The sequence below is a fragment of the Nomascus leucogenys genome, chromosome 17 (genome assembly GCF_006542625.1).
Source record: "Nomascus leucogenys isolate Asia chromosome 17, Asia_NLE_v1, whole genome shotgun sequence".
Taxonomy (NCBI): Eukaryota; Metazoa; Chordata; class Mammalia; order Primates; family Hylobatidae; genus Nomascus; species Nomascus leucogenys.
Window position 1 is genome coordinate 84767424 of NC_044397.1, and position 24146 is coordinate 84791569.

At 58.0% G+C, this 24146-nt stretch overlaps 1 protein-coding gene across 9 annotated transcripts; it reads left to right on the forward strand.

Annotated features, from left to right (window-relative positions):
* The first annotated feature begins 317 nt into the window (after window positions 1-317).
* ARHGEF1 (Rho guanine nucleotide exchange factor 1) lies at window positions 318-24146 on the forward strand. Of its 9 annotated transcripts, XM_030797074.1 has the most exons (30): window positions 1328-1606; window positions 5186-5228; window positions 5314-5400; window positions 5887-6000; window positions 9259-9357; window positions 9565-9607; window positions 9837-10083; window positions 10508-10537; window positions 11299-11398; window positions 11537-11633; window positions 11712-11747; window positions 11981-12118; window positions 13046-13151; window positions 14618-14785; window positions 15112-15257; window positions 18589-18735; window positions 18976-19058; window positions 19235-19360; window positions 19486-19600; window positions 20008-20108; window positions 20409-20486; window positions 20736-20811; window positions 20917-21084; window positions 21650-21737; window positions 21877-21963; window positions 22455-22522; window positions 22634-22720; window positions 23151-23314; window positions 23397-23497; window positions 23798-24146. In XM_030797074.1, the coding sequence occupies exons 2-29, from the start codon at window positions 5205-5207 to the stop codon at window positions 23478-23480; spliced, it is 2907 nt and encodes a 968-aa protein (XP_030652934.1). In that variant the 5' UTR covers window positions 1328-1606; window positions 5186-5204; the 3' UTR covers window positions 23481-23497; window positions 23798-24146. The 9 variants fall into 9 exon arrangements, with proteins under 9 accessions (XP_030652929.1, XP_030652932.1, XP_030652935.1 ...); XM_030797069.1 differs by lacking the exons at window positions 1328-1606; window positions 23151-23314 and adding an exon at window positions 318-405; XM_030797075.1 differs by lacking the exons at window positions 1328-1606; window positions 14618-14785 and adding an exon at window positions 324-405.

Consider the following 24146-nt stretch of genomic DNA (forward strand, 5'->3'; position numbering starts at 1 on the left):
AACCGGGAGATGCGAGCCCCGCGGGGCCCGCGCCCCCAGAACCTCCGAGGAGGTGACCCCAACCGGGAGATGCGAGCCCCGCGGGGCCCGCGCCCGGCGGACGGACCGATGGACAAAGCCGGGGAGAGCTCTGGCGCGGCCGGGGCGGGGCCGGTGCCCGCTGGGACCCGGGCGCAGCGGGGAAACGAGGGGCGGGCAAGCGGCGAGAAGGGGAAGGAAGCGGAGGTGCCGGGCGGGCGCGGGGCGCGGGCAGGAAGCGGGGAGGGGCGGCGGGGCGGGGGCCTCCGGAAAAACGCCCCGACTTCCTGCCCCGCCAGAGCCAGGAAGCGGGAGCCGGGACCCAGGGCCCGGGATCGCCGAGCCCGACCTCGGGCGCCCCGCCGGTCACCTCCGCGCGGACACCAGGTACTCGGTCCCCGGCCCCGCCCGGCCTCCTCCCCTCGGCTGCTGGGGGAAGTGGGGAGGAGGAGGGAGGGGCTGGGGCGCTGCCGGCAGCGGAGGGGCGCTCTTCGGACCCCACGGAACCAGCGGCCGCCCCTCCTCGGGCCTCAGTTTTCCCATCTGTCAAAGGGCGCAAAGAGGGGAGAACTCACACTTGACGAGTGCCCCATAGGTGGGGACGAACGGTGTGAGGCCGGGGCCGAGGCCTCCCACCTGCTCAGTGGAGGACGGACGATCACTCCCATTGTACGGGTGGGGAAACTGAGGCCCGGGGAGCCAAACCGACTCGTCCCCGGGAAAGCACATCGTGAGACAATGTGGAGTTGGGATTTGAACTCGCACGTGCTTTCCGCAAAGCGCCATCCTCCAACCCCCGCATGCTTTAGGGCCACCTAAAGAAGGAAAACAACAATAACAACAACGACGAGGGCCGCTGTGAAGCTGAAAGTTGCAGAGTGCATTTGAGTTTTCGGAAAGCTCTTTTCTAGGTCATTAATTATACCGTGGGAGACAGGTGTAGGGAGAGAGCTGGAGGCCTTCTCCCATTGTACAGATGGGAAGACTGAGGCCTGCAGACAAGTCATTACTTTTTGCAGATTACACTGCATGTCAGACGGAAAGTTGTGCTGGAACTCAAGACTATTGCTTTTCCAGTTCCAAAGGAAGGGGGGTGGGGGTGGGGGACGGAGGGGATTGATGTACGAGCGTTGGAAATTCAGCGGGTCCCCTAAGTGGGGAGACTAATAGGACGGGGAGACCCAGTCCGCGGTCCGAGTGCTCAGCGCCGGGGTGACTAGGAGATATCGGATCGAACTCGGGAGGAGTGGGACCCATCTGCACCTCCGGGCGCGGGGCGGGGCCCGGGGAGTGACGGGGGCAGTCGAGATACGGAAACGCCGGCCCTCCAAGACAGGCCAGAGCGGCCCTGTCTGGCTTGCGTGGCGCAGTGCAGCGCTAGAGCGGCCGGCGGGAGGAGTAGAGTCGTCGGGGCCGGAGCCCGGCAGGAGCCGGGCTAGAGCGGCTGGCAGGAGGAGTGGAGCTGGCCGCAAAGGTGGACTCAGGGCGGCTAGAGCGACGCGGCGGCAGGGGTGGGGAGAGTGCGGAGCCAGCGCGCGGAGGCTTCGGTTCCGGTAGCGGCGGTGGCTTCTCTTTCCACCTGGAGCAGGTGAGGGACGCGGTCCCCAGTGGGTATCAGACCCTGACTCTGCACGTCCTCCCTGGCATCCCTGGCCGTGCACACTGCCACGTCCCCCGTAGGATTTAGGGCCCGCGTAAGACCCGCCACGTCCATGTAAGATTTGGGTCTCGTGTAGACCCGCCACATTCCGTATAGATTATAAAGTCTTACAGACGCTCCAGGTTCCTGCCAGCCCCCCATGGAGAACTGGCTTCTTATAGACGTGGGGTCCTCATAGATCAGTGGCATCCCCTAGAAACCGGGGCTCTATAGACCATGGGTCTCGGGATCCACCACGCACCCCTATGGAATTCTGAGCCCCTTTTAGGTCTCCAGAGGTTCCACAGACTGGCAGCTGTCCCTATAGAATCATGATCCTGTGTGATCCCTGGATTCTTTAGACCCACTGTGTGTCAAATAGAATCTGGGGAGTTACACATTACAAGGACTCTTTTAGGTTCTTTAAGGCTCCCAGAAGTTCTTGGAGACCCTGAGTCACCTGCTGAACACCTTATAGACCCTGAGCCCTCCATAGAACTCAACACCCATGTAGCCCCCCAACCCATGGACCTTCTAAACCAGCCGTAACCCCCCAGCGCCCCATGCACGCAGTGCTCCCTCTGCTGGACCCCCCAGGCCTTGTCAGTTGCCTATAGATTCATCTATTCTCTGACAGCTTCACCTATAATTCTCCAGCCTTTGTGGGACTCGCCCAAACCCCTCCTCCTAAACAGGCGACACTCCTCGCCTCCATCATCTCCAACCCCCAGGCATCTGTGGAGCAGCCGTATCCAACATGCACTCCTGCCTAGGCCATAGTGACCACATCCCCGTGACTTTTCCAGGCATCCATAAGAAGACGTGATGTGTCTCAGAGCTTTGGTTCAGATTTTAGTTTCCGAAGGGTAGGGTGGGGGCTCCCCATGCTCTGAAAGCAATGCTCTCTGTTTTATTTTGTCTTATTTATTTATTTATTTATTTTTGAGGCGAAGTTTCACTTCTGTCACCAGGCTGGAGTGCAGTGGCGCGATCTCAGCTCACTGCAACCTCCACCTCTCGGATTCAAGGGATTCTCCTGCCTCAGCCTCCCGAGTAGCTGGGACTACAGGCTCGTGCCACCACGTCCAGCTAATTTTGGTATTTTTAGTACAGACAGGTTTTCACTATGTTGGCCAGGATGGTGTCGATCTCTTGACTTCGTGATCCGCCCGCCTTGGTCTCCCAAAGTGCTGGGATTACAGGCGAGAGCCACCGCGCCTGACCTATTTTATTTTAAGACAAGGTCTCACTCTGTCGCCCAGGCTGGAGGGCAGTGGCACAATCTTGGCTCACCGCAACCTCTGCCTCCTGGGCTCAAGCGATCCTCTCATCTTAGCCTCCCAAGTAGCTGGGACTACAGGCATGAACCACCACACCTGGCTATCTTTTGTAGAGATGGGGGTTTCACCATGTTAGCCAGGCTGGTCTCGAACTCCTGAGCTCAAGTGATCCACCTGCCTTGGTCTCCCAAGGTGCTGGGATTACAGGTGTGAGCCACTGCATCCACCAAATGCAGTTTATTTTAAATGCATAAACTCTGTAGCCCGACTGCCTAGGTCCGAGTCCTGGTTCTGCCTCTTCTGAGCTGTGCCTCAGTTTCCTTCTTTGTTAAATGGAGATGAGAATAATAATGATCTCTTGGAGTCACCGAGAGGATTAAATGAGTTATTACCTGTAAACCAGCGATGCCATGCCTGGCACATACTAAGTGTCTCTTATGTGTCAGCTGTTATTTCACTATTATTGTGATAAGGAATAAGGAGATAAGAACTTGGCAAGTGCACAGTTCCAGACCTGGCACCAAGCACTTGCAGAGATAATGAGTATCCTCTCTTTGCCTTTTTAAAATCTCCCTGCCTCAGTTGAGCATTTCCACCTCTGAGTGGGATGAGCATGGACCCTCCACATCCGTGGTCATGTTTCATAGTGAGACAGGGTCTCACTGTGTTGCCCAGGCTGGTCTCAAACTCCTGAGCTCAAGCGATCTTCCCACCTTGGCCTCCCAAAGTGCTGGGATTATAGGCATGAACCACCTCGCCTGGCCAGTTTGCAAATTTATTAAAGTGAATGTTTAACAGTACTTGAATCTTGAATTGCCCAAGCTTAGATATTGGACAAATACACTTTGTGGGAAATAATAAAAATGATGCCTTCCCCAGGTGGGCCCACAGGGTGGCATTTGGACACTCCAGAAAGCATCATTGTTTAATCATCAAAATCCTGGTTACCATCTACTGGGGAGCTAGGGAGGAGGCCCATAAAGCAGGAGAAGGGCGGGTCTCTGCTGGCTTGGGTTATAAATAGCTTTGGGCTGTGGGGAGCCCCGCCACTGGTCCACCCCACCCCTCTTTCCACAGCTCCTTCCCGCCTGACACGGGCTCCGTGGCATTAGTCAGACTAATTAAGGACACAGAAGATGTCGGTGGAAAGACTCAGAGAGAAGTGGAGACTCAAGGAGAGACAAAGATGGGAAAGACAGCAAGAGATGGGGGAGAAAAAGGGATGGAGAGAGATGAGAGACAGCACATGAGATCGTGATTCAGAGAGGTGTGAGGATGGTGGCTGCAGAAACCAGATGTGGGAGGACAGACACACAGAGACAGGGACAGGACAGACGGAGCTACAGAGGCAGAAAGGGGGTGTCACCGCTGAGAGGGAGAGATGGAGGGAGGGGAGGCAGGGATAGTGGGGAAAATGAGACAGTTCTGGAGGAAGGGAAAGAGAAAAATCAGGAAACGGTGAAAAGAGACCAAGACATGAGACAGATTCAAGGGACAGACAGCCAAGGAGAGCTGGCTGCGGACAGACCAAGCCGCATGTAGGGTGGAGGGGACAGACACACCTTGGAGATGGGCTGTCTGAGGCCCCATCACTTGTTTTCCGGGACTGGAAGCCTGGGAAGAGATGAGGTCCCTGGGGGAAAGAAGAACTTGCTGGGTTTGGGGACTCCCGGTCCCTGAGGGAGGAGGGTTCTGAGTTTTGTTTTCTTATGTAGAGAGTTGGGGGTTGGGGGTTTGCCATTGTGACTTCCTGTCACAGGAAGTGGGGCTGGTGGGTTCCAAGGCCACATCCTGCCCCAGGCCTGTCACAGACCAGAGGAGACCCCTGCACCCCACTTCTCTCCCACCTCTCCTCTAACCCTCCCATCCCCGCTTGCCTCTAGGCTGTGCCCTCAGGAATTAGCCCCCAGGCCCCTAGTCCCTCCAACCTGGGAGTCCAGGCCCCCAGCCCCCTCTTCCATTAGGGCATTAGGGACCCCAGATTGCAGGCTGTCAGACTCAGCCTTCCCATGGACCCAGGCTCCTGAGCCTCCAATGCCTGCCCCCGCAGGCTCCCGTCCCTGGGCTCCCGCCCCCTGGCGGGTCTCTGAAGGGCTCTTTGTGGCCACACAGAGGCCCCATTGAGCTGCGGAGGCTGGGATGGGGGAGGCTGTTTACTCACCTTCACACCTGGGCCAGGAATCTGTGAGTAACCACCCTGGGCTGCCTCCTCCCACCCTCCTAACCGCGGCCCCTCCTCTTCCCCCAGCCCTGCAGAGCCCAGGGAGATGGAAGACGTGGCCCGAGGGGCGGTGAGTGGACAGAGCAAGGGGTGAGGGGACTCTGGGGCTGTGGGTAGGGAGTCCTGTGGACTGAAGCCGCCCTCCCCTTCCACAGGCCTCCCCCGGGCCCTCCCGGCCTGGCCTGGTTCCCGTCAGCATCATCGGGGCTGAGGATGAGGATTTTGAGAACGAGCTGGAGACGGTGAGTGGGAGATAAGGTGGAAAAGCTCTGTCCCAGGCTCAGTGTCCTGCCCCGGGTCCCCTCCCACCCGCAGATGCTGTCTTCTTGGCCTCTTCCAACGGTCTGTCTCATCCTCTCATCTCTCTGATACCTCCTTCCTCACCTCGCCGACCCCATACTCAGAGCCCACACAGCAGCATAGATGCCCACCCTTCTTACTCTTAACCCCATTTCTTATCGTTGCTCTCTCCTCCCCCAGCATGGACCCCAATTTCTTCTCTCCTAATTTCTGTCCTCATCATCTACCATTATAATATTAAGTCTCATCCATTCTCCCTGACCACCTGCCCTTGCTGTCAGCATTATTTTGTGGACACTGTCACCACTCCCCACTTCCCAGGAGCTAACCCTGGCTTGGATCCCTTGTGAAGTGCCAGGAATGGGTAGGGTCAACCCTAAGGCCCCTCCTCTTCTCCCCATTGTACTCACCCCTGCCTGCACCCCCAGAACTCAGAAGAGCAAAACAGCCAGTTCCAGAGCCTGGAGCAGGTGAAGCGGCGCCCAGCCCACCTCATGGCCCTCCTGCAGCACGTGGCCCTGCAGTTTGAGCCAGGACCCCTGGTGAGGGCAGGGCTGGGTGGGCACAGGGAGGGGTGGGGCTGGGACAGGCACAGCTTTTGGCGAATTAAACCAGCGAGCAAGGCCGGGCGCGGTGGCTCACGCTTGTAATCCCAGCACTTTGGGAGGCCGAGGCGGGCGGATCATGAGGTCAGGAGATCGAGACCACGGTGAAACCCCGTCTCTAATAAAAATACAAAAAATTAGCCGGACGTGGTGGCGGGCACCTGTAGTCCCAGCTACTCGGAGAGGCTGAGGCAGGAGAATGGCGTGAACCCGGGAGGCGAAGCTTGCAGTGAGCCGAGATTGCGCCACTGCACTCCAGCCTGGGCGACAGAGCGAGACTCCGTCTCAAAAAATAAAAATAAAAAAATAAAAAAATAAACCAGCGAGCTAGTGCCAGGAGGGTCTGGAAAAGCAGATCTAGACCACAGAGTGCTAGATCTAGAAAGAGAGAATGCCTTAGACAAGAGCCAGAAAGCACGCCACGTGACCTCAACAGGCTTACAGGTACCCAGGGTAGATCTCAGTGTGCAGCGGGCAGGGTACACACGGCAGGACCCCGCAGAGCCACAGAGTCCAGCAGCCTGGCAGAAACCACATCCCATCCCACTCTGTGCCTGTATCAGCGCTCCCCATCAGCCTGTGGCAGCGCCCTTCTGTGGACTCTAGGGGACCGAATCCTTCTCTCTAAAGCCTTCTCGGCAGATGCCAGCACGCAGTCATTCAGGGTTGATGCTTGGGAGAAAGAAGCTGTTAGCCATCCCAGGTCTAGGGTGCACAGCAGGCGCTGATCTGGAAACAAGAAAACCACCACACACAGCTCACAAGGGAGACCAAACGGTTGTGGATCCAGAAGCCTCCGGATGAGGCAGAAGATACCTGGGAGATGTGGATGGACAACCATGCCATCCAGACACACCCGCAGAGTCTAGAAAACCCAGCAGGTGATTTAGAAAGGGAGAGGCCACAGTGCTGGCTGGCAGGGGATCTGTAGACAAGGGTCTCATCCCAAGAAGACCCAGTCCAGCCCAGCACAGGATAGGAGTTGGGGACAGCCAGGGCCCTGTACCATATGGACATGCATAGTGGATCCCTCCAGAAAACGAGGAAATCCGTAGAAAGAGTGGGGAGAAGTGCCCAAGGCATGCGGAAAGAAGAACATGTCAGCTGCAAGACCAGAGGCTGGTCATCCTGACGCCAAAGCATCAGATATGCAGAAAATTAGGAAATTTCAGTCTTTCCCCCATCTACATTCTCTTTCCGGAAGAGTGGCTCCCCCCACAAGCACGTGCATGGAGACTCTGGCCCTCTGAGCAAGGGGGTCCCCCATTCAAGCCTTGGGGTTTCTAGAACACCAGATCGTGGACAATCAGCCCAGGGATCGTGCTGACTACCATGGTCTTTTACAGATGTGGCAACTGAGGCCTAGAGAGGGTCAGGGACTTGCCTGAGGTGACCCCAGCGGCCTCTGGGCATTTTGAAGTTTATCCTCGCATAGCTCCCTCACCTCATCAGCTTGTGGGGAGCCGATCAGAGATAGCTGTGGTCCCCTGGGCTGCTTCCTGTTGGCCTCTCTTAGAATTTTGCTGTATTTGGGGGGTGTGGAGAGTCGATATAGATTTGTTAAAACTGTTGAAAGTGGAGAAGGAGGACCGGGCCTGGTGGTTCATGACTGTAGTCCCAACGCTTTGGGAGGCTGACGCAGGAGGATAGCTTGAGCCCAGGAGGTCGAGGCTACAGTGATTGCACCACTGCACTCCAGCCTGGGCGACAGAGTGAGACCCTGTCTTGGAAAAAAAAAAAAAAGGTGGGGCTGGGCACAGTGGCTCACACCTATAATCCCAGAACTTTGGGAGGCTGAGGTGGGTAGATCACTTGAGATCAGGAGTTCGAGACCAGCCTGGCCAACATGGTAAAACCCCGTCTCTACTGAAAATATGAAAATTGGCCAGGCGCGGTGGCTCATGCCTATAATCCCAGCACTTTGGGAGGCTAAGGCAGGTGGATCACCTGACGTCAGGAGTTCAAGACCAGCCTGGCCAACATGGTGAAATCCCATCTCTACTACAATACGACAATTAGCCGGGCACAGTGGTACACGCCTGTGATCCCAGCTACTCGGGAGGCTGAAGCAGGAGAATCACTTGAACTTGGGAAGTGGAGGTTGCAATGAGCCGAGATTGCACCACTGCACTCCAGCCTAGGCGAAAAAAAAAAAAATTAGCCAGGCATGGTGATAGGCACCTGTAATCCAAGCTACTCCAGAGGCTGAGGCAGGAGAATCGCTTGAACCCAGGAGGAGGTTGCAGTGAGCTGAGATCGCGCCACTGCACTCCAGCCTGGGTGACAGAGCGAGACTCCATCTCAAAAAAGAAAAAGGAGAAAAAGTCCCACTCCCATTGGAGTGAGTTCATTTCCCAGATGAGAGCCCCCAGGAGCCAGGACAGGTTGGAGTCCCCACTGTCACCCAGCACAGGGGCTGGCACTCAGGAAATGCTTGACGGATGACAGAGTTAGCCCCACTTGTCCATCTGTTCTTTCCAAGCCCTCAGTATGCACAAGGCACCATCTGGGACACAGATGGATCAACCTACAACACCCCTCAACACACATAAACCCTTAAGCTGCTCACAGTCTTTCCAGGAAGTGGAGTGTAGTGGAGACAGGCTGCCTGGATTCGAATCCTAACTTTGCCACTTAGTAGCTGTGTGATTTTGGGTTTTATTTATTTATGAAACAGTCTCACTCTATGTCAACCAGATTGGAGTGCAGTGGCACAGTCTCCACTCACTGCAGCCTCCATCTCCTGGGTTCAAGCAGTTCTCCCTGCCTCAACCTCCCAAGTAGCTGGGATTACAGGTGCCCACCACCACACTCGGCTAATTTTTTTTTTTTTTTGAAACAGAGTCTGGCTCTGTTGCCCAGGCTGGAGTGCAGTGGCGCGATCTCGGCTCACTGCAAGCTCCGCCTCCCGGGTTCACGCCATTCTCCTGCCTCAGCCTCCCGAGTAGCTGGGATTACAGGCACCTGCCAACACGCCCGGCTAATTTTTTGTATTTTTAGTAGAGACGGGGTTTCACTGTGTTAGCCAGGATGGTCTCGATCTCCTGACCTCGTGATCCGCCCGCCTCGGCCTCCCAAAGTGCTGGGATTACAGGTGTGAGCCACCGCGCCCGGCCGGAAAGGCCCTTTTCAAAGGGAGAGTGTGGTTTGAGGCAGGGTGAGGGAGCGGAGAGTCATGCTGTGTGTCTCCCCCAGCTTTGCTGTCTGCATGCTGACATGCTGGGCTCACTGGGCCCCAAGGAGGCCAAGAAGGCCTTCCTGGACTTCTACCACAGCTTCCTGGAGAAGACAGCGGTGAGAGACCTTCAAGCTGCCCCAACCCCGCAATCCCTGTTTGGGCCTGCAGAGTCACCATGCGGTCCCCAACCTCTGCCCTGAGGGCAGCTGCTGACTCAGGCCTTCCCCAGCACCCTCGCTTAGACCAGGGTTCCTGGCAGTCCTCCCGGCCTGCATCTCAGCACACCAAGTCCTCCTCTTCACCCCATTCTCTCTCTTGAGCAGGTTCTGCGGGTGCCGGTCCCTTCCAACGTCGCCTTTGAACTTGGTAAGGAGAAGGATGGGATGAGGAAGAGTTGTCTAGCGGGGACCACACCTCCCAGGAGGCCAAGGGGAGGGAGGCCGCACTCCCATGCTCTGCTCGGACAGCCGAGATTCATTCATTCCTTCTTGGCAGCGGCCTCAGGAAGTGTGGCTATCGGAGTCCGAGGGTGGGTGGGGACCGTGATCCAAATCACCAGGGAGCTGGACCCTGGCCCCCATGTGTGTCCCTACAGACCGCACTAGGGCTGACCTCATCTCCGAGGATGTCCAGCGGCGGTTCGTGCAGGAGGTGGTGCAAAGCCAGCAGGCAGCCGTGGGCCGGCAGCTGGAGGACTTCCGCTCCAAGCGGCTCATGGGCATGACGCCCTGGGAGCAGGAGCTGGCCCAGCTGGAGGCTTGGGTTGGGCGGGACCGAGCCAGCTACGAGGCCCGGGAGCGGCACGTGGCGGAGCGGCTGCTCATGCACCTGGAGGAGATGCAGTGAGTGGGCCAGCCCTGGGGGGAGCGTCGCCCCTCCCCAGCCCCAGGGCACCCGTGCTACCTCTGGCATGTTCCATCCTGTTTGCAGGTTCCCTCTTCAGGGTCAGAGTTCATTTCTTGGCACTGGGGGTCTTCCTCTGCCCTAGCGTTTTAACTCACCTTGAATCCAAGTCTTCCCTTTCCAGCTTTGGGGTTCCCTTGTCATTTCTGGGTCTTGTCCATGATCGGGCACTTGGATCCCGTCCTCCTGGATGAGAGACCTCCCTCCCTCTTGTGACGGTCCTTCCCCATCCCTTCTGCAGTGTCCCCTCTCTGTCTCTCTTCCCCCTGCCTATCCCAAGACAGCAACCCTGAGATGTATCCTGGGTAGGTGGGGACCCCAGGCCTAGCAAATATGTCACAAACATCTCTCTTCCTCCTACAGACATACCATCTCTACCGACGAAGAAAAGAGGTGAGGGGGGCAGGGAGGGCGGCAGGGAGAGGCGTGCAGCCTCCTGAGTTTGAGGGAGGAGGGGCCTGGGGGCCTGGATTCCTGGGTCTGAGGGAGGAGGAGGCTGGGGCCCTGGACGCCTGGGTCTGAGGGAGGAAGAGGCTGGGGCCCTGGACACCTGGGTCTGAGGGAGGAGGAGGCTGGGGGCCTGGACACCTGGGTCTGAGGGAGGAGGAGGCTGGGGCCCTGGACACCTGGGTCTGAGGGAGGAGGAGGCTGGGGGCCTGGACACCTGGGTCTGAGGGAGGAGGAGGCTGGGGCCCTGGACACCTGGGTCTGAGGGGGGAGGAGGCTGAGGGCCTGGACTCCTGAGTCTCAGGGAGGAGGAGGCTGGGGACCTGGACGCCTGGGTCTGAGGGAGGAGGAGGCTGGGGCCTGGACGCCTGGGTCTGAGGGAGGAGGAGGCTGGGGGCCTGGACGCCTGGGTCTGAGGGAGGAGGAGGCTGGGGACCTGGACGCCTGGGTCTGAGGGAGGAGGAGGCTGGGGGCCTGGACGCCTGGGTCTGAGGGAGGAGGAGGCTGGGGGCCTGGACACCTGGGTCCTGGGCATTGGGTAACAGCCCTTGTCCCTGTCCTTTTGAACCCTCTCATCTCTCCTCAGAGTCTCACAGGAAGTAGTTGTGGGGTCAGGATGGGAAGGCCGGGCCTCTGCCTCTAGGGACTGTGTGTGTGTGTGTGTGTGTCTTTGTGTGTGTGGAGCCCTCACTGTCCCCTCCCTATAGTGCTGCCGTGGTCAACGCCATTGGCCTGTACATGCGCCACCTTGGGGTGCGGACCAAGAGTGGAGACAAGAAGTCGGGGAGGAACTTCTTCCGGAAAAAGGTGCTTCCCTCAGTGCCCCGTCCTGACCCTTTCCTCTCCAGAGACGCCCTGGGAGCCTCATGACTCTGGACACCCAGCGTCAAATTCTGCTTTGTTGTCATCTCAGAGATGCTCAGCCTGGTCTTCCTCCCCTCGCAGGTGATGGGGAACCGGCGGTCGGACGAGCCTGCCAAGACCAAGAAGGGGCTGAGCAGCATCCTGGATGCCGCCCGCTGGAACCGGGGAGAGCCGCAGGGTAAGGCGGCTCTGGCCTGTGCCCTCCCCTGTCTTCTCCAGCTGTTCCCACTCACTGTCTCATTCTCTCTCGTTTCAGTTCCAGATTTTCGACACCTCAAAGCAGAGGTTGATGGTAATGGACCTGTAGCCAGAGCATCCATACTGGAGGCCTGTGTGGGAGAGGGCTGGGGACCTGGATTCCTGGGTCTGAGGGAGGAAGGGATGGGGGCTCCTGGGTCTGAGGGAGGAAGGGGCTCCTTGTCATGGTGGGGAAGGGCCTGAGCACAGCCTCTTGCATCCCCCAGCAGTTGTGGATTTGAATTACTGTTCTCTTATCTCCCTCTTTCTCCCTCACTGTCTCCCCAGCCGAGAAGCCAGGTCCTACAGACCGGAAGGGAGGCCTGGGGATGCCCTCTCGGGACCGGAATGTCGGGGCTCCTGGGCAGGACACCCCTGGAGTCTCTCTGCACCCTCTGTCCCTAGACAGCCCAGACCGGGAACCAGGTGAGAGTTTCCTGGACCAGGGCTCCATGAGGCCCGGGGATCCAGGGTGGGGGTGCTGCCTGCCCCCTTGGCACCCCCAGATAGAAGCCATTCCCCAGCAACACCTCCCCTTTGCTCTCAGCGTCCACTCCTCCCTGCTCCTGGTCACCACTGTCATTCATAACTTCCCCCTTCCCTCAGTTTACCCTTTCCACAGCTTTCCTCCCAGGCTCTGACCTCTCTGCTGGTGCTGTGTCTCCCACCCCCTTGGACTACGTTTTCCATCAGCCCTTCATTTTCCAGAACCTTCCCTGAGTACATGATCAGTCCACCCTCTGAGCTGCATTGCTGGCCCCCTAGGTGGGGAGCCCGCCAGCCCCATGAGCTTCATCCCTCACCATCCTTACACCTCTGTGGCCTCAGGCCCTTGGATCTCGTCCTTACACCGGTGTGGCCTCACACCCTTGGATCTCTGCATGGCCAGGCCAGGGCTCACGCACCGGCTCTGCTGACTGCTTCTGTTTATTTAGTGTCTTGGATATGACTCCCCTTTCTTGGCTTCTGTTTCTTTTTCTCTAAAGGGGTATGAGAGGGTGGGGAGGATGAATGGACGTGGAGGCAGCATGGAATCCAGGGCCCTCCCAACCTCAGGAGGCTGCAGTCTGGTTGGGTGGGAGAGTTGTTTGTGACCTATTTGCTAGGCCTGGGGTCCCCATCCACCCAGGACGCACAGGGGCACCCACTTCTGTTGCATCTTCATGCTCCTGCCCCTAGTGGCCGTGTTCTCAGAGGTCTTAACATCTGTCTGTCCTGTGCTGAAGTACAGAGCAGCCGTGTGGTGTCTGCCAGGCACTGGGCAGCTTTAGCCCCCACATTTCCAGGCCCCCAGAGTGTGCGTCTCGTGGCCTCAGAGGCCTTCCAGCCAGCCCTGCTCCCTCCACCCCACAGGTGCCGACGCCCCCCTGGAGCTGGGGGACTCATCCCCGCAGGGCCCAATGAGCCTGGAGGCCCTGGCGCCCCCAGAGAGTACCGATGAGGGGGCCGAAACCGAGAGGTGCCCAGACTGGGGTGCAGGGGCGGGGGGCGTGGCTTACTGGGCGCTGGTGGGTGGGTGCAGGGTCGCCGCTGCCATCTGCGCCTGCCTGTCCCAGGCTGTCGCTCCCCCTGCTCCTCTGCTGCTCTCTGGGTCTCGCCATTCCTCTCCCTTCTTCTTCTTTCCTTTTGTCATCTCCCTCCTGCTTCCTCATTGCCCCCCTTTCCTTTTATCCTTCCTTTTTCCTCTCCTCCCTCTCCTTCCTTTTTTCACTAATCTTTCTCCTCCTCCCTTCCTCTCCACCACTCCTTCCATCTCCTTTATTTCCCCCTCCTCTCTCACCTCCCCTCCCCACCTCCTCTCTCACCTCCCCCTCCTCTCTCACCTCCCCCCTCCCCCTCCCTCTTACCTCCCCCCTCCTCTCTCACCTGGGTTTTCTTTCCCCACCTTCCATCCCCCTCCGATCTCCCTGCCACTTTTCATTTTTTCAGCCCTTCCTCCCCTTCTCTTTCAAGCCCCCCTGCCCCCCACCCCCCGCCTCGCTCCTGCCTCCTGGTGCCGGTCCCTCAACCCCCCACCCCTCTGCTCTGTGCCCTGGGGGCCCTGTCCCCCTTACAGCTGGGGGGCAGGCTCTGCCTCCTGCCCGTCCTTGTGCCGCTGCTTTGGGGACCCTTTGGTGGGTGCGGGGAGGTGGGTCGGGTTCCATCTGGGCCCACCTCTGACCCTGTGCCCCTCTCTCCCCAGAAGGTGGAAGAGGTGGGTGCCTGGGCCCTGGGCAGGGGAAGGGCTAGCCCCTCCCCCATTTCTCCCAGCCCCTCCCCTCTCCCCATGGCCACTCCCTCCCCTTCACTCCCTGTGAGGGGTGGGTGGGGACATCACCCTCCCAGTTGAAGAGCTAAGTATGGAAATCCTCCCCACCCCATAAACACCCCCTCTGTTGCCATCCCCCTGCCTCAGGGAAGGGAGGGGGTCAGTCCTATGTTCCATCCTGGGTTCCCCATTCCTTCCCTCATCAAATTTCAGTATCCACCCTCCCCCGACACCCCCACTACCCCAGTGCCCCTAAAATCCCACCACTCCTCTGACTCTCTCCTCTCTCTTCTGTTGCATGTTTGATCCCTGTCCTGGTCACCCCTGCCCCGGTCCTGGTCTCTCCCCGTCTCTGTCCCTGTCCTGGTCTCTCCCCGTCTCTGTCCCTGTCCTGGTCTCTCCCCGTCTCTGTCCTGTCCTGGTCTCTCCCTGTCTCTGTCCCTGTCCTGGTCTCTCCCTGTCTCTGTCCCTGTCCTGGTCTCTCCCCGTCTCTGTCCCTGTCCTGGTCTCTCCCATCTCTGTCCCTGTCCTCTTCTCTCCCCAATCTCTGTCCCTGCCCTGGTCTCTCCCCGTCTCTGTCCCTGTCCTGGTTTCTCTTTGTCTCTGTTCTTGTCTTGGTCTCTCCTTGTCTCTGTCCCCGGCCTCTGCCTGACTCTGTCCTTGGCCTCGGGGTCCAGGCTATCAGGGCGTCTGGGGCGCTCAGAGAGCCTGCGGGTGAGTGACCGCCGCCGGCCTTCCCGGGGCAGCCTCGGGGCTAAGGGCCGGGGTGGGGGCCGCTCCCGGAGCGACGTGGACATGGACCCCAGTTCCGCCACGGCAGTGCTTGGCCCTGCCCGACGAGCCACGTATGTCAACCCTCTCCCTTCCCCCATCCACTAAGGCAGCCTGGAGAATCAGGGAGGGATTGTTGTCAGAGTCACAGAGGAATGGGCGTTGGAGGCAGGTCATTGAGGCCAACTGTGGTCACAGACCTTGGAGGAGGAGGGGGTAGAATGCTTCTAGAGATCTGGGGACTGTAGTGTGGTCTCATCTAGAGACCTGGTCTGCTGCACGGGCCACCCTGGGGGCATCGAATGCCAAGGCCACTGACCAGGGTTGAATGCTCTAAGAGGTTGAAGGCTGCTTCTTGGGATGGCCCAAGCTGGGGCCCTAACAAGGCCTCTGTCCACAGCCCCGAGCCTGGAGATGAGGGGGAGCCGGGGCGGTCGGGACTGGAGCTTGAACCAGAAGAGCCTCCCGGCTGGCGGGAACTCGTCCCCCCAGACACCCTGCACAGCCTGCCCAAGAGCCAGGTGAAGCGGCAGGAGGTCATCAGCGGTGAGTACTGCCCCCGTCACCCCACTGTGGCCAAGGACACCATCCAGCTCTGGCAAAGGCAAAGACAGGCGCCGAGAGATGTTCATCTTGGTGTTATTTACCATAGGGAGAACTTGAAGGCAGCTTCAAATTCCCTCTTGTTCCAAGTTCAGATTGTTTCAACACAGAGCATTTTGATGGAATGTGAATGCCACTGCGGAAGGGACATTTCCAAAACTTTCTAGCAGTGCAAGACAGTGTTGATGCTAAGAACACTGCATTTCTGGTGTAAGCCTTTATTTCCTCGCTTGTGAAATGTGGGCATTAATAGTTCCTACCTCAGATATTGTCATGAAGACGGGATGATTTGTGTGAAATGTTTAGCATAGTGCTGGGCACAGAGGAAGAGCATTTTATTTTATTTTATTTTTTTATTTTTATTTGAGGCAGAGTCTCAGTCGGTCTCCCAGGCTGGAGTGCAGTGGCACAATCATGGCTCACTGCAGCCTTACCCTCCCAGGCTCAACTGATCCTCCCACCTCAGCCTCCCAAGTAGCTGGGACCACAGGCATGCACCACCATGCCTGGCTAATTTTTGTATTCTTTGTAGAGATGGGGTTTCGCCATGTTGGCCAGGCTGGTTTTGAACTCTTGGGCTCAAGTGATCCTCCTACCTCAGCCTCCCAAAGTCCTGGGATTACAAGTGTGAGCCACCAGGCCCAGTCAAGGAAGAGCATTTTAATGAGATTGTTGTTACTAGTTTGATCTTAATTGCTTAGGGGAGAAAAGATCCCCCACACGGGAAAGTTTGGCAGAATGATGAGTATATTAGCAGTGCTTGCTTCTGCATGGAGACGTGATGGGTGTATCATTTTTGTCTTTTTCCTTTTTTCCTGTGCTAATTGTGTGGTGGCTGGGAAGGTTGGTGGCAAAAAGAAAGCTTTTTTTTTTTTTTTTTTAAGACAGAGTTTTGCTCTTTTTGCCCAGGCTGGAGTGCAATGGCATGATCTCGGCTCACCACAACCTCCGCCTCCCGGGTTCAAGTGATTCTCCTGCCTCAGCCTCCTGAGTAGCTGGGATTACAGGCATGTGCCACCACGCCCAGCTAATTTTGTATTTTTAGTAGAGACGGGGTTTCTCCATGTTGGTCAGGCTGGTCTCGAACTCCCGACCTCAGGTGATCCCCCCACCTCAGCCTCCCAAAGTGCTGGGATTACAGGCGTGAGCCACTGTGCCTGGCCCAAGAGAAAGTTTTTGGACTTGATTGAAAGCTTATTTACAGATGACTTCATCGTAAAAAAGATACTTATTCAAAAATTTTAGGGTAGTTGAGTACTTTTTGGGTCACAGATCCTTCTAAGGATATGATAAAAAATTAAAAAAAAAAAATGAACATGTGCTATCCATTAGGACTTTCTGGAAGATGGAAATGTGCTTTATTTGTACTGCTCACCATGGGGACCACCAGCCACCTATGGCTGGTGAGCACTTGAAATGCACTAGGCCGGGCACAGTGGCTCACGCCTGTGATCTCAGCACTTTGGGAAGCCGAGGTGGGCAGATCACTTGAGGTCAGGAGTTCGAGACCACCCTGGCCAACATGGTGAAACCCCGTCTCTACTAAACATACAAAAATTAGCCGAACATGGTGGTGCATGCCTGTAATCCCAGATACTCGGGAGGGTAAGCCAGGAGAATTGCTTGAACCCAGGAGGCAGGAGGTGGAGGTTGTAATGAACCCAGATCAGTCCACCACACTCCAATCTAGGTGACAGAGCAAGACTCTGTCTCAAAAAAAAAAGCACTAAATACAACTGAGCACTGACTTAAAATTTCATTTCAATTAACGAAAATGTAAAGAGTTGTATGTGGCTGGTGACTGTCACGTTCGACAGGATAGCAATTTCTTTCCCCAGAAAGAATATGCATAATATACAAAATCATGCTTTTAGTCTCAGGGGACTCCTAGGGCCCCTGAAACTCACACATATGCCCTCTGGGGATGTGGGGGTCCCTGGATCTAAGGCTGTCAACCACTGTATAATGTGGCTTGATGGTTAGACACTAAACACAGCTGCAAGCTTGCTGGCGGGTGGGATGGCTAGCTTGTCCCCATTTGCTCAGGATATTCACAGTTTTATCACTGAAAGCCCAGGCAGGCAAATGGGGACCATTGGTCACTCTGGCCGGCTGCCACAGCAAAAAGGGAAAGGCAGTGGGTTGAGGAATCCTCACTGGCTTTTTTTTTTTTTTTTTTTTTTTTGAGATGATCTCACTCTGTCGCCTAGGCTGGAGTGCAGTGGTGCGATCATGGCTCACTGCAACCTCCGCCTCCCAGGTTCAAGCGATTGTCCTGCCTCAGCCTCCCGAGTAGCTGGAACTACAGGTGCCCGCCACCACTCCCGGCTAATTTTTGTATTTTTAGTAGAGATGGGGTTTCACCATGTTGGCCAGGATGGTCTCGATCTCTTGACCTCAAGTGATCTGCCCACCTCAGCCTCCCAAAGTGCTGGGATTACAGGCGTGAGCCACTGCACCCGGTCCCTCAGTGGCTATGTAAGAGGGCAAAGGACTCCACCCGGAGAGGTTTTTTTTTTTATTTGTTTGTTTTGTTTTGTTTTTTTGAGACGGAGTCTCACTCTGTCACCAGGCTGGAGTGCAGTGGTGTGATCTCGGCTCACTGCAACCTCCGCCTCCCAGGTCCAAGCGATTTTCCTGCCTCAGCCTCCTGAGTAGCTGGGACTACAAGAGCCCGCCCCCACACCTGGCTAATTTTTTTTTTTTTTTTTTTTTTTTTAGTGGAGATGGGGTTTCACCATGTTGGCCAGGCTGGTCTCGAACTCCTGACCTTGTGATCCACCTGCCTCGGCCTCCCAAAATGCTGGGATTATAGGCGTGAGCCACTGTGCCCAGGTGTTTTGTTTTTAGACAAGGTCTCGCTCTGTTGCCTGAGCTGGGGTGCAGTAATGCCATCATAGCTCACTGCAGCCTCAACCTCCTGGAATCAAGGTATTCTCCCACTTGAGCCTCCCAAGTAGCTGGGACTACAGGCACACACCAACACGCCTGGGCTAATTTTTTTTCTTTTTTAAATTTTTGGTAGAAACAGGGTTTCACCATGTTGCCCAGGCTGATCTCGGACTCCTGGGTTCAAGCATTCCTCCTGCCTCGGCCTCCCAAAGTGCTGGGATTACAAGTGTGAACCACCATGGCTAGCCAGAGAGAGTTTTTTCCCACCAACTTCTAGGAAGCTTTCCTCCCTGCTCTGCCTCATTCCTCTAGCCTGCCCATGAGGTCATGCCCTCTAGTCTGCACCCTCCCCAACGTGCTTCCTGCTTTGGTGGCCCTGCAGAGCTGCTGGTGACAGAGGCGGCCCACGTGCGCATGCTGCGGGTGCTGCACGACCTCTTCTTCCAGCCCATGGCGGAATGCCTCTTCTTCTCCTTGGAGGAGCTGCAGAACATCTTCCCCAGCCTGGATGAGCTCATCGAGGTGCATTGTGAGTACAGAGCCAGGGTCCCTCTGTGTACCCCACTGCCCCATGGGCAGCTCTGTTCTAGCCCTGGGTTCAACCTGCTCGGGAACCCCAGCGTTCACATGGGGTGGGGGCAGATACGCCATCTGGTCCCGAGGATCAGACACAGACACACCTGCAGCCCTACCCCCACCACACCGCAGCAGGCCCCACACAGCATCTTCCAGGCCCTGGTGGAGCACCCCTTTCCTCCTACCCCCACAGCCCTGTTCCTCGATCGCCTGATGAAGCGGAGGCAAGAGAGTGGCTACCTCATCGAGGAGATCGGGGATGTGCTGCTGGCCCGGGTGAGATGCCCAGCCCTCCCACTCCTCCCAGCTAGACACCTGGAATCCAGGCCCAGGGCGGGTCCTGAGCCCACCCTACTCCAGTCCCAGGGTCTGGGCTTCCAGCCTGTCGTACTTTAGTCCCTGTTCTTGCCCATCCCCACTGAGACACCTGCCTGGCCTGAATCTCACTGTAGTTTGATGGTGCTGAGGGCTCCTGGTTCCAGAAAATCTCCTCCCGCTTCTGCAGCCGCCAGTCGTTTGCCTTAGAGCAGCTCAAAGCCAAGCAACGCAAGGACCCTCGGTTCTGTGCCTTCGTGCAGGTGAGGTGGGGTCTGGACTCCAGCTTCCCAGGGAGGAGGGGCCTGGAGACCCAGACTCCTAGGTGCCTGCGCCCTGGGGTGAGCCCAAAGCCTGGGCCATCGCAACACCAGCACGTTTCCCGCAGGAAGCTGAGAGCCGCCCGCGGTGCCGCCGCCTGCAGCTGAAGGACATGATCCCTACGGAGATGCAGCGGCTGACCAAGTACCCCCTGCTCCTGCAGAGCATCGGGCAGAACACAGGTACTGCAGGCCCAGCTCTCTGGGCCTCAGCTCTCCTCTTTTTCTTTTTACATTTTTTTCCTCACTCATTTTCATCAGTGATACCATCACAGTTCACTGCAGCCTCAACCTCCCAGGATCTAGCCATCCTCCCACGTCAGCTCCCCGAGTAGCTGGGACCCCAGGGGCACACCACCATGCCCAGCTAATTTTTTTAGTTTTTTTTAGAGACGAGGTCTCGCCATATTGCCCAGGCTGGCTTTGAACTCCTGGTCTCAAGCGATCCTCCCACCTCAGCCTCCCAAAGTGCTTGGATTACAGGCATGAGCCACCATGCCCGGCCAGCTGTCCTTTGTCTAACCTTGGCTGCCCAATCTGGAGCCTCCAGGGCAGGGGTTCACCAGAGCTGCTCTCTCCCTTGCCTGCAGAAGAGCCCACGGAACGGGAGAAAGTGGAGCTGGCAGCCGAGTGCTGCCGGGAAATTCTACACCATGTCAACCAAGCCGTGCGTGACATGGAGGACCTGCTGGTGAGCCTGGGCTGGCGCCATACCCGGGACAGTGGGTGGTGTGAGAGCAGGGGGCGGACCCTACCTCAGCCTATCCAGAAGTCACACCCCACCCCTTGGCTTGTCTCCCTCAAGGGTCAGTGTGTGTCCAGGGGTTGGCTTGGCCCTCAGCACCTCCCTCTCAGGGTCATTGGAGGTCAGACCCAACCCTCAGCTTGCCCCCATCAGAAGTTGGTCTTGGCTCTCATCTTGCCAATGTGGGTCACTGCAGGTCAGCCCCAGCACTTAGCTTGTCCCATAACGCTCCCGTCTCTGCCCCAGAGGCTCAAGGACTATCAGCGGCGCCTGGACTTGTCCCACCTTCGGCAGAGCAGCGACCCCATGCTGAGCGAGTTCAAGGTGTGACCGTACCCTCCTGCCTCCCCCGACCCCCTACTCCTTGGCCCAGGGGATTCTGTGATACAGCCCCCAGCCTGCCCTGCCCATCCCATGATACACCCAGGAAGCGAGAGCTCTGGCCCCCACCTCATGCCAATCCCATGATCCCCAGCCTGTGGTCATCCCGGTCACTGCCCTGCCCTTCCCCTCCCCACCAACCCCAATCACCCCCTGCCAACCTGCACGAACCATCACCCCCTCCTGCCCCAGAACCTGGACATCACCAAGAAGAAATTGGTCCACGAGGGCCCACTGACGTGGCGGGTGACTAAGGACAAGGCTGTGGGTGAGTGCCAGCGCAGCTGCCTAGTGCAGGGTGTGGGGGCAGTGAGCCAGGGGCGGGGAGGGGGTTGCATGGGGGCACGCCGTGTGAGCACCGCTCACCCCGTAGAGGTGCATGTGCTGCTGCTGGACGACCTGCTGCTGCTGCTCCAGCGCCAGGACGAGCGGCTGCTGCTCAAGTCCCATAGCCGGACACTGACGCCCACGCCCGACGGCAAGACCATGCTGCGGCCCGTGCTGCGGCTCACCTCCGCCATGACCCGCGAGGTGGCCACCGGTGAGCGTAGCCACTGCATGGCACCGGCCAGAGGGTGTCTCTTTTGGGCAGAGCTGCCTGTGGAGTGGGGAGCAGAACCCTCTAGAGAGCCAGGGAGCCAGCATTCTAGCAAAGAGGTTGAGAAGTGGGTGGAGGTGGGCAGGGCGGGGCCAGGCTCAGTGGGTTTATAAGTGAGGTAGGAACTGCTGCAGGCGTTTGCACAGAGGCGTGTCTTGTGTAAACAACGAGAAGAAAGGCCAGGAGCCCAGTTAGGAGGGATTTGTAAACACACTGCTAGGAAGTTTCACCAGGGCCACAAACACTGGAAGCGGCTGAAGGGTGGGAGTGGCTGGAGGGGTTTTGTTAGGTAAGCCAGGGTACTTGCCCGATTCCATAAGGAGGTGTGAGAGGTGGGGCTCGGGAGGACACATCGGGCCCTGGATATTAGCAGACAGTGGGTGGCAAGTTGAGCCATGGGAGCCCTGAGAGCGCCACCACTGTGGGTGACTTCTCCAGCTTGTGCTCAGGGAGAGGCAGGCACTGGGGGGACCTGGGCTCTGAGCCCCATCTCCCCCTCTCCCTGCAGATCACAAAGCCTTCTACGTCCTTTTTACCTGGGACCAGGAGGCCCAGATATACGAGCTGGTGGCACAGACTGTGTCGGAGCGGAAAAAGTGAGGGGGGGGTCTGAGTTCTGAGTGTGGGTTGAGGACACCCAGGTCTCTGGGTTCCCGGGGACAGGAGGGCTGTGGGGAGGCCCCGGCATAGGGTCTGGGGGCTCTGACTGCCCGGGGGTTTGGCCTTTCTCCCCAGCTGGTGTGCCCTCATCACTGAGACTGCCGGATCCCTGAAAGTCCCTGCCCCTGCCTCTCGCCCTAAGCCCCGGCCCAGCCCGAGCAGGTGAGGGGGGGCCATGGAGAGAGCTGGAGGTTCAGGGAGTGGGGCCGGAAGGCGGGGCAGGCTTCCCTCTACAACTCCAGAACCGGCTCTGTGTGAGCATGCACATGTGTGAATGCATGTGTGTGCATACATGTGTGTCTACGCAAGTATGTGACTGCGTGCATGTATAGTGTGTGTATATGCATGCATGTGTGTGTGTGCGTGTGTGCGTATATGGTGTGTGTATGCATGTGTGTGCATGTGTGACAGCGTGTGCATGCATGTGTGTGTGTGTGCGCGTGTGCCGACCCCACCACTGCCCCGTCTGTCTCCTGTCTCCAGGCCTCTGTGTCTTCCATTGTCTGGGCCTCTCTGTCTCCCTGTCTCCCGGCCTCGACCTCTGTCTCTGTCTCCGGACCTCCCTGCCTCCCCACCTCCAGTTCTCTGTCTCCCTGCCCCTGCGGCCCCCCAGGGCCAGGGGTGTGGGGTCACCCAGCACTTCCTCCCCTCAGCACCCGAGAACCCCTCCTCAGCAGCTCTGAGAATGGCAATGGTGGCCGAGAGACGTCTCCGGCTGATGGTGAGACCAGAGGGATGCTGGGTGAGGGGCCGGGTTGGGGCTGCCGGGTGAAGAGAGGCATCCACAGGAGGCCCGGCAGGATGTGAGCTCCCTCCCTGTTCCCCCACCCAGCCCGGACCGAGAGAATCCTCAGTGACCTCCTGCCCTTCTGCAGACCAGGCCCCGAGGGCCAGCTCGCTGCCACGGCCCTTCGGAAAGGTAGCCCAGCCCTGCCCCTCCAGGGTGGCCACCAGCCCAAACAGTGCCTCTGTTCCAACTAGAACAAGGCTCTCCCCGTCAAAAATTTCCTTACGCCCAGCTGCCAGAAAACAAATGCTCCAAACCCACCCGGCTTGCACCACTGTCCTGGGTGCCCACGTCCCTCTTCTGCAGCCACCATCCCTTCCTTGACTCTATATTCAGCCTCTTCCTGAACACATCTCTGTCTTCAGTACCTTCCTGCCCTGTCCCAACCCTAAACCCAGCCTCACTTCTTCACCTCCCTTTGGATGCCCAAACCCCATCTGCTCAGCCTTGCCTGGCACCCACTCTCACCTCCAGCCCCTACACATCCCCTTCGGAATCCCCCATCCCAGATCCCAGCCCAGCCCCCTGGTCTCCTGACTCCGCCCCCCTTGCCCCTGGCCAGTGCTGTCCCTGAAGCAGCTTCTGTTTCCGGCGGAGGAAGACAGTGGGGCGGGGCCTCCTCGAGATGGGGATGGGGTCCCAGGGGGCGGCCCCCTGAGCCCAGCACGGACCCAGGAAATCCAGGAGAACCTGCTCAGCTTGGAGGAGACCATGAAGCAGCTGGAGGTGGGGCGGGGCGGGCCAGGGGTGCCCTGAGTGGGCCGGGGAAGGAAGGGGCCCCCCTCATCCATGACCCCCACCCCACCAGGAGTTGGAGGAGGAATTTTGCCGCCTGAGACCCCTCCTGTCTCAGCTTGGGGGGAACTCTGTCCCCCAGCCTGGCTGCACTTGAGGTTCCCACCCAGGAAGGTGAGTGGGGGACCTGGGGGCCAGGGCGCTGTCCTGAAAGGAGGGTCCCCCTCCAGAGCTCGCATCCCTACAGCCCCTTCTGTCCATCTCCCTCTTTGTCTTTTCTGAATCTCCCTACTCCACCTGTGTTTCTCATCTCTGTGTCTCTGTTTCTGATAATCTGTTTCTCTGTCTCTGTGCCCACCTGCCTCTCTCCACCTTCCCTTCTCTCTCTACTCTACCTGTCTTGTCTCTGTGTCTGTCTCTCCCTGTCTCTCCCTCCATCTCTCCCTGTCTCCCCTCTTCTCCTACATCCCCCAGGCCTTTTGCAAGAAGGAGAGGAATGGGGGAGAGGACGTGAGGGACCACCCCCACCCACACAGCTGCCGCAGCATCTCACACCCCGAGGGCCTGAGGAGAGGGAGCTGTGGGCCACACCTGGAAGGGGCCCAGCTGGGGTTACTGGCCCCGCATGAGCCTCGGCCATCTCTCCCTCCTGCCCTCTGCTTGGGGGACTCAGGGCTTCATTCCGGAGGGAACCACGGTGACCCGGGCCATCTCAGTATTGCCTGTGGGGGCCACCCCTCCACCCCCCACCCCCAAGTGCCTTCGCTCTGTTTTTATACCCTGAATTGGAGGTTTATTTTTTAATATATATTATCTAAGAAGA